This window comes from Oncorhynchus mykiss, chromosome 12 (assembly GCF_057628025.1).
Source record: "Oncorhynchus mykiss isolate SJ-2025 chromosome 12, ASM5762802v1, whole genome shotgun sequence".
In the NCBI taxonomy this organism is placed as follows: domain Eukaryota; kingdom Metazoa; phylum Chordata; class Actinopteri; order Salmoniformes; family Salmonidae; genus Oncorhynchus; species Oncorhynchus mykiss.
Window position 1 is genome coordinate 37,007,901 of NC_143033.1, and position 8,929 is coordinate 37,016,829.

Genomic DNA, 8,929 nt, shown 5'->3' on the forward strand with positions numbered 1-8,929 from the left:
TACATGTTGGCATTCATGGTTCCCTCAATGAACTGTAGCTCCCCAATGCCGGCAGCACTCATGCAGCCCCAGACCATGACACTCCCACCACCATGCTTGACTGTAGGCAAGACACACTTGTCTTTGTACTCCTCACCTGGTTGCCGCCACACACGCTTGACACCATCTGAACCAAATGAGTTTATCTTGGTCTCATCAGACCACAGGACATGGTTCCAGTAATCCATGTCCTTAGTCTGCTTGTCTTCAGCAAATTGTTTGCGGGCTTTCTTGTGCATCATCTTTAGAAGAGGCTTCCTTCTGGGACGACAGCCATGCAGACCAATTTGATGCAGTGTACGGCGTATGGTCTGAGCACTGACAGGCTGACCCCCTCACCCCTTCAACCTCTGCAGCAATGCTGGCAGCACTCATACGTCTATTTCACTCAACTTCTTTGGTCGACCATGGCGAGGCCTGTTCTGAGTGGAACCTGTCCAGTTAAACCGTTGTATGGTCTTGGCCACCGTGCTGCAGTTCAGTTTCAGGGTCTTGGCAATCTTCTTATAGCCCAGGCCATCTTTATGTAGAGCAACAATTCTTTTTTTTGTCAGATCCTCAGCAAGTTCTTTGCCATGAGGTGCCATGTTGAACTTCCAGTGACCAGTCAGTATGAAGGAGTGTGAGAGCGATGACACCAAATTTAACACACCTGCTCCCCATTCACACCTGAGACCTTGTAACACTAACGAGTCACATGACACCGGGGAGGGAAAATGGCTAATTGGGCCCAATTTGGACATTTTCACTTAGGGGTGTACTCACTTTTGTTGCCAGCGGTTTAGACATTAGCGGCTGTGTGTTGAGTTATTTTGAGGGGACAGCAAATGTACACTGTTATACAAGCTGTACACTCACTACTTTACATTGTAGCAAAGTGTAATTTCTTCAGTGTTGTCACATGAAAATATATACTCAAATATTTACAAAAATGTGAGGGGTGTATTCACTTTTGTGATATACTGTAAAAGTTACTGCTTGGTTACAGTGAACCCCCCCCCCCCCTTGGTCACATGGTTGTGAAATGTTTTTTCTGAGAGCACACCAAAACAACACCACCTATAAAGAATACTGCTGACTATTAAAATGGTTATTATGTATGAGTCAACATCGAAACACCATTGATTGTCCAGTTAGTCAGACCAATTAACCTTTTACTGCAGTGGACTAAATCAGGGTTATGCAGTGTTTCTTGGTAGTCCTAAACAAATCTACTTTGAAACAAAAGAATACACCTCACACACATGGTTATGGGCAACAACAACAAAAACCTGTCCAATGTCAGATATGGATTTGAAATGTATTCAATTTTGAGTTTGCATCCCAATATAACACTTTCTATGCATCACAGAAGACTGAAATAAGACAAAACCGTTTGACATAAAAACACCAGATTTTCAGTGTTTTAAAAACATCATGTTTAGTAATTATGGAATTATGATTAATATTAATAACATTCCACCAATGAGGCCACTAGAGGGCCACTATTTGGTCATTTGACTGCAGGAAAGCACACTGAGAATTTGAGCTGAGATACTGTATGTTCAAAATCAGATTCTCACAATAGGTCTCAAACACTCTTCCTCTCCTTCCCCGCCCTCTCCATACCAGGTGGATGACGGCTGGCCGCTTCGGTTGTGGAAGGGCTCCATTGAGGTGGATGCCCCCCAGAAAGAGGCCCTCCAGCGGGTCCTGAGGGAGCAGGATCTTTGGGAGAAGACCCTCAAACAGTCAGCAGTAGTCCAGACCCTGACAAAGGACACTGAGATCTATCGCTACCTCCTGCAGGGCCTGGGACCCCGACCGCCACAGGAGCACCTCCTGCTCAGGTAATGAGGCGTTGCCAGGCCAATTCTGCACAGCGCTGCACGATGCTGCATGGGTCTTTAGGCAGGCTGCTGACTCTGCTGAGTAGAAGGGACAGATGAGTCAGGGACAAACAGAGTTCAGCTTGGACTTGAACACTCTGGCTAAAGTTGTTTTGACATGTTGCTTGTTACTGTACTGTACCATTGCTACATGTTGGCATCACGGTGAATGATGAAAGAGCTAGTTTATACTAATCATGTTACATTAGTGTCAAAGTCAAAGGAATGTTGACTGTTTACTCAAACACCTAGTCAAATGGTGGCTGAGTATCTGAGGGTCTATTTCTCATGGAGCTTGATTCTGAAAGTCTGTTTTTAAATTAACCAGAAGAATCTTCTACAATTTTCTCATGCAGGACCTGGCAGTCAGACCCGTCGGCCGGACCTGTTTATGTGTCAGCTATGTCTACAGAGCACCCTGAGGCCCCCATGGAGGGGGTGCGAGCCCAGGTCCTCTCTTGTCTCTATTTGGTAGAACCCCTAGGGACCAAGAGGTCCCGACTCACACACCTCTGTCGCACAGATACCAGGTAGGCAAGACCGTGAGAGGGAGGGAGGGAGGGAGGGAGGGGGAATGAGAGGGGAGGGAGGGGAGAGAAAATGCACAGCCTTTAAAAAAATATATCCAGAGTCATGCTTATTCTTTACCTTCTGTAATGAGGTATTCTCTGCTTTTGACTGCACCAGTATCTCAAGTGCGATCACTGCCTCTCAAAAGAGGCACACTCATCTAGAGAAGGAAAATAATGAATAGAAAGGCACCCCTGGTGCACACATGATTTAGCCCTCTTCACATTTCCTTATAGATTTTCTGCTTCTTACCTGATTAATTTATTCCCTGCATGATTCTGCTGGGTTGTTCTGTAGAGTACCGCTGTTTCCATTTGTTTCGGCCAATTTAATGAAACAAGCCATGCAATGGAAAACAGGTGTCTAGAAGCACACAGAGAGAGAGAAGGAGGAGGAGAGGGAGATAGAAAAGTGTGAAAGGGAATGAGGGGGGCATAGAGAGGGACAGTAGGAGAGTGTTCTCCCCTGCATTATACTGGGCGCTATTGTGCTGCTCCAATAGCCCACCATCAGTAGGGGTAGTTGACTACTCACTTAGGGCACGATTCCGATTTTAGAAATTTACTTCATTCCTAAGCAAGTGTTTCCTATACACTTCTGAGTATTTTGTATTCAGACTTACCTATTTCAGTTGCATAACAGGCTTTGCAAGTGTGGTTCCCTTGTGCACGCTGAATAAATGTTATTCAACCACTGAAAACCCTCCCACTTTGTGGCCAACAGATATTCTCGTGGAGTTTTAACTCAATGGGGTTATCAGTACATTTCTCTTAAGCCATCCCTTTAAAAATGGTGTACATTTCATTCTAATTTTGTTGACAGACTAGAATACATTGAGAGAACGGTTGTAGAAAATAGGGATCAATGAAAGAAATCCATGTAAATACAGTATATGCATATTAGTCTCCATTTCAACACCAACTGGCAGATTTAAAAAATACTCAGATTTTGTAGATTATTCTTGGCACATTTTAGCAGTGGTGGAAAAAGTACCCAAGTACCATACTTGAGTTAAAGTTAAGACAACTTAAAAGAAAATGACTCAAGTGAAAGTCGCCTAGTAAAATACTGCTTTAGTAAAAGTATTTGGTTTTAAATGTACTTAAGTATCAAAAGTAAAAGTATAAAGATTTTAAAATGTCTTATATTAAGCAAACCAGAAGACACGATTTTCTTGTTTTTTTTCATTTACGGATAGCCCGGGGCACACTCAGACAGACATCATTTACAAACAAAGCGTTTGTGTTCAGTGAGTCTGCCAGATCAGAGGCAGACTGCTAAGCATTCAAAATGTATCGACTACTTTTGGATGTCAGGGAAAATGTAAGGAGTAAAAAGTACATTATTATCTTTAGGAATGTAGTGAAGTAAAAGTAAAAGTTGTCAAAAATATAAATAGTAAAGTACAGATACGCCAAAAAACTAAGTAGTACTTAAAAGTATTTTTACTCTACACTGCATTTTAGGATTAGGAAAAACTGTATGAATCATACAAAAAAACAGGTTTGAAGAGCTTTTATGCAAAAAATACATTGATGAATCAAAAATGTCCACATTCAGTACTTTAACACATGGTGATGTTGGTAGACTAGTGTACATATAATTATAATAGGGAGAATAGTGTACAATAGTACTGTGGGTTATACCCTCATCCATTGCCTGCATTAACCATGGAACTGTGTAATGACACAGCCAAGTATTGCGCCATGCGTCAGGTTCAAACTTACTGCTTGGTCTGCGCTCCGCTCCATAACGACTTAATGTATTTTTTTATATTATCTACTGGTACTAATGAACCTCAGCAACAACCACACGGCCGTGATAGCGTTTACAGAGGAAGCAAATCTTCGAAGGTAAACGAAACAATGGAATTAAATGGAATGATAATTTAGGCTATAGTCCTACTAACTGAAGGGAACTAACATTAAATTGCCAGTTGAATGTGTTGTTTTTAGACCTACTGACAGTAGATACTGATAGTGGCAATTATTTTAACATGATAGAAATAGGAAACAGAGAAAGTCGAGGGAGCCTATAATTAAGACATTCGAGAGTTCCCATCCCTGCAAGTTAGAAGGCCATATAATTACAATTCTGCATAATGGCACAGCATGCTTCAGTTTGCTGCCATATGACTGGTTTCACATTTGTCTCCAGCGATTCTAAGATATATATATAAAACAAGAGTCATTTATATTTACAATGCCCTTATCCAAATAGATTACAAATGTACCTACTGGAGCTCTTACCAATAGCTCGTATTTAGTTGTAAATTATAGTGCATGGAGAATGGTGTTATTTCAATCAGAAAAAAGTCGATACTTTATCCACTTGGAACCGGTAGGTTCGCTAGACCTTATTCAAATAAAATCATATTGGTCACATACACGTGTTTAGCAGATGTTATTGCGGGTGTAGCAAAATGCTTGTATTCATGGTTTCCTCTCGCGTAAAATTGGTGTAATTATTAGGGAAGAAAGTGGAGGTCAGAATACGGTCTATCTTAGACACACTTCCGCCACACCTTCCACACCTTCATTTATTCAATCTCCATCCAAAACAAACTGCAGGTGAATAGCACACTATTCTCATGCTTTAGTTCAAGGACGGAATACGCATAGAGAGAAAAGTGCATAAAGGGGAATTCCGTTCCATTTACGAGTGCTTAATTCTGGTCAAAATCTGGGCCTCAACCACACACTCATCACACTAGGCAGCACAGAGAGATTTGAACTAGACGGTTTGCCAACAAGACAGATTCACACGATTATGATGATTATCTCTGCAGGGTTTTCTCACTTCATTACATCAGAACTGAGCGGTAACGGAGATAACATCTCTGCCTCATTCTACTCTCTTTAAATACTCATAGAAGAGAGCTTTGCAGGCCTAACATATTGGGTTTATTTGCAGTGCTAGTGGCATTAGGTTTTCAGTACTTGCTGGCTTATCGTTGATAATCAACTCACTGTTCTTTGGTCTACTTAGCTTAATAGCGAAAGCCAATGACACTGATATCAAATCAAATCAAATTTTATCTGTCACATACACACGGTTAGCAGATGTTAATGCGAGTGTAGCGAAATGCTTGTGCTTCTAGTTCCGACAATGCAGTAATAACCAACAAGTAATCTAACTAACAATTCCAAAACTACTGTCTTGTACACAGTGTAAGGGGATAAATAATATGTACATAAGGATATATGAATGAGTGATGGTACAGAGCAGCATAGGCAAGATACAGTAGATGGTATCGAGTACAGTATATACATATGAGATGAGTATGTAAACAAAGTGGCATAGTTAAAGTGGCTAGTGATACATGTATTACATAAGGATACAGTCGATGATATAGAGTACAGTATATACGTATGCATATGAGATGAATAATGTAGGGTAAGTAACATTATATAAGGTAGCATTGTTTAAAGTGGCTAGTGATATATTTACATAATTTCCCATCAATTCCCATTATTAAAGTGGCTGGAGTTGAGTCAGTGTCAGTGTGTTGGCAGCAGCCACTCAATGTTAGTGGTGGCTGTTTAACAGTCTGATGGCCTTGAGATAGAAGCTGTTTTTCAGTCTCTCGGTCCCAGCTTTGATGCACCTGTACTGACCTCGCCTTCTGGATGATAGCAGGGTGAACAGGCAGTGGCTCGGGTGGTTGATGTCCTTGATGATCTTTATGGCCTTCCTGTGACATCGGGTGGTGTAGGTGTCCTGGAGGGCAGGTAGTTTGCCCCCGGTGATGCGTTGTGCAGACCTCACTACCCTCTGGAGAGCCTTACGGTTGAGGGCGGAGCAGTTGCCGTACCAGGCGGTGATACAGCCCGCCAGGATGCTCTCGATTGTGCATCTGTAGAAGTTTGTGAGTGCTTTTGGTGACAAGCCGAATTTCTTTAGCCTCCTGAGGTTGAAGAGGCGCTGCTGCGCCTTCTTCACAATGCTGTCTGTGTGAGTGGACCAATTCAGTTTGTCTGTGATGTGTATGCCGAGGAACTTAAAACTTGCTACCCTCTCCACTACTGTTCCATCCAGGGGGGTGTTCCCTCTGCTGTTTCCTGAAGTCCACAATCATCTCCTTTGTGTCTCTCTGACTGTCTCATATCGAGGAAATTGAAAGTGAAATGTTCTTTGTCAGTGTGTCTCTTACACCAAGGTTTGGTTGCGTTCCAGGCAGACTATATTGCAGTCATGCTATATCCCACTGGGCACAGATGTCAATTCAACATCTATTCCACATTGGTTTGACGTAATTTCATTGAAATGACATGGAAACAAAGTTGATTCAACCACTGTGTGCCCAGTGGGATACAGCAACCAAAGGTTGCTCGTCAAGTCATTTACTTTGCAGTCACGCATCAGATTGCTATATAATACGGTTATGTCTGGCAGGCAACTGCAATGTAGTCTGCCTGAAATGCGGCCTTTGTGTCTCTCTGACTGTCTCATCTGAACCCTGGTGATGCTTCGTGTGTATTACCTTCCTGTTACTGTGTGTGATTTCCAGGGGCCGATCCAAGGAATGGCACAACAGAGTGAGTGGACACCTACTGGCCTCCAACCTTCTGGCTATCAGAGACTCATTCAGACCAGACCACAGTGAGACCAAGATCTAAGTAATAGCTCCGAGACAGAACCCAGTCCTCATCTACCCCGAGAGGAGGACAGATGAGGAGAGAACAACACAAACAGACAGAAGCCTGCAGGCATACAGCTGTAACAGAGAGGACTGAAGGAGGGGGTGGAAGGCAGGAGGGGGAGCTGAGAAGTCGTCTTAAACCCAAGACCTGATATGAATTCCAGAAACATATATATTTTTTTATGGAGACAATTGCCCCTCCGGACTCGCAGCAGGGGTTGTCTGATGAAGTGTTCAGGTGGAGGCGGCTGAGCTTTTCATTATCAAGAGTTATGTGGGAGCCTGCCACCATGATGGAACATATCATCCCATTTGAGTGACTGTTTCAGGCCTAATGCATGGCAGGGGGGCCTCCGACAGAGCGCTGCCAGACACCACAGGTTTTAAGAGTTAATAACAGGGCCTGTGTAACAGTTCAGATATACCAAGAGCAGATCTACCTCTTCGGAGAGAAAAGCCTCGGTTGCATCACGCTTTGAAGCGGGACAAAGTTAAGGATTCAGGAAAGCTTCCTCTTGCAGTTGTGAATTGGGAAGATTCTCATGTACATTTGTGCCATTGTGGCAGATATTCTGCGAGGCACGTTGCCGTCCTCAAAATTGTACTCTGTATTTATTATTTTACTGTCAAAGGGATTGTCTAATTACTTCATTTTAGTTGTATGTGTGTATTTGACTTGACACTTGTGTTTGGTAATGTTGTAAACTTCAAAATGTATCACAGTATACTCACTAAAAGGGTCAGTTACACTATGTTTATAGATGTACATATTCATGAATGTGTAATTACATTTTATTATTGACTTTTATTATTCCTCAAAATTATTGAACAAAATATTTGTATTCAGAAATATTCAAACCAATATTGGTTTTCAAGCTTTAGGAAAACTGCAGCATACCCTTTTTGTAATACATGTGTTGAATCAAAATGACAATGTAAAATGTTGATTTCTCTAGTCTTCTTGCTTTGTGTGTGTGTGTTGTGATAGTCTGCTTGAATCCCAGCCAGCCAGTCACACTGATTGTTTTCTCTGAAGACCCTGAAATAGCTAACAGCCAGAGGAAGATGACGTCACTCAGTGCTTTTATCACTCAGAAGATTTACAGGTCTGGGCTTATGATGTTTATTTCCAAAGACAAAAATTCTCTTCCTCCCTGTTATAATATGCTTAGGAAATGATTTACGCTGTCAAACTGCCCACTCGTGCCATATTTGCATAATGACATTTGCATATCTTATTGATTAATCTCCTTGATCACATTATTGAATCCCCTTTAAGCACCTAGTACTGAGGCATTCTCCTAAGATCATGAATATGCTGAATAACTGCATGTGAAGGAGAAGTCAAAATACCTCATGGTTAGGCTGGATATAAAAGGGGATTTTGTTGAATTTCTATAACAGTCTTTTAGAATAGAAACGTATAACTTATAACAGGGCTAGTGCCTGTGGCGAAGATTTCAGATTGGGTTTGGGTAACGCCATCCCATATGGTTGAGCAATCCGGAAGTGTGACAACTTGATTCTGGTTGCGTTTACATGTTCAGCCCAATTCTGAACTTTTTTTTCACAAATTGGTATTTCGACCATTCAGATGAGCTCTGATGTGAAAAGATCTGATGTGATTAGTCAAAGGATCAATTAGTGGATTTTTTTTAAAGATTGGGCTGTCTTTGTAACTCAAAAGGTCAAGATGGTATCAAAGAGGCCAGAAATATTACTCCACAGACCCTTGACACCAAACCTCTCCTCCAATCACCTAACACTAGGCAGCCTAGTAGTATAGCACAAAATACCTGGCTGTGACTAC

General features: G+C 41.9%; 1 protein-coding gene across 3 annotated transcripts in view; it reads left to right on the plus strand.

The window, feature by feature from the left end:
• Positions 1-8,074, plus strand: part of LOC110538890 (rho GTPase-activating protein 7) — a 117,681-nt gene extending 109,607 nt beyond the window's left edge. For all 3 annotated transcript variants that reach the window (XM_036937473.2, XM_090192386.1, XM_036937474.2), the window contains exons 12-14: positions 1,651-1,868; positions 2,264-2,437; positions 6,988-8,074. In XM_036937473.2, coding sequence (XP_036793368.1) covers positions 1,651-1,868; positions 2,264-2,437; positions 6,988-7,096 — 501 coding nt within the window. In that variant the 3' untranslated portion in view covers positions 7,097-8,074. The remainder of the gene's footprint in view (positions 1-1,650; positions 1,869-2,263; positions 2,438-6,987) is intronic.
• The last annotated feature ends 855 nt before the right edge of the window (positions 8,075-8,929 follow it).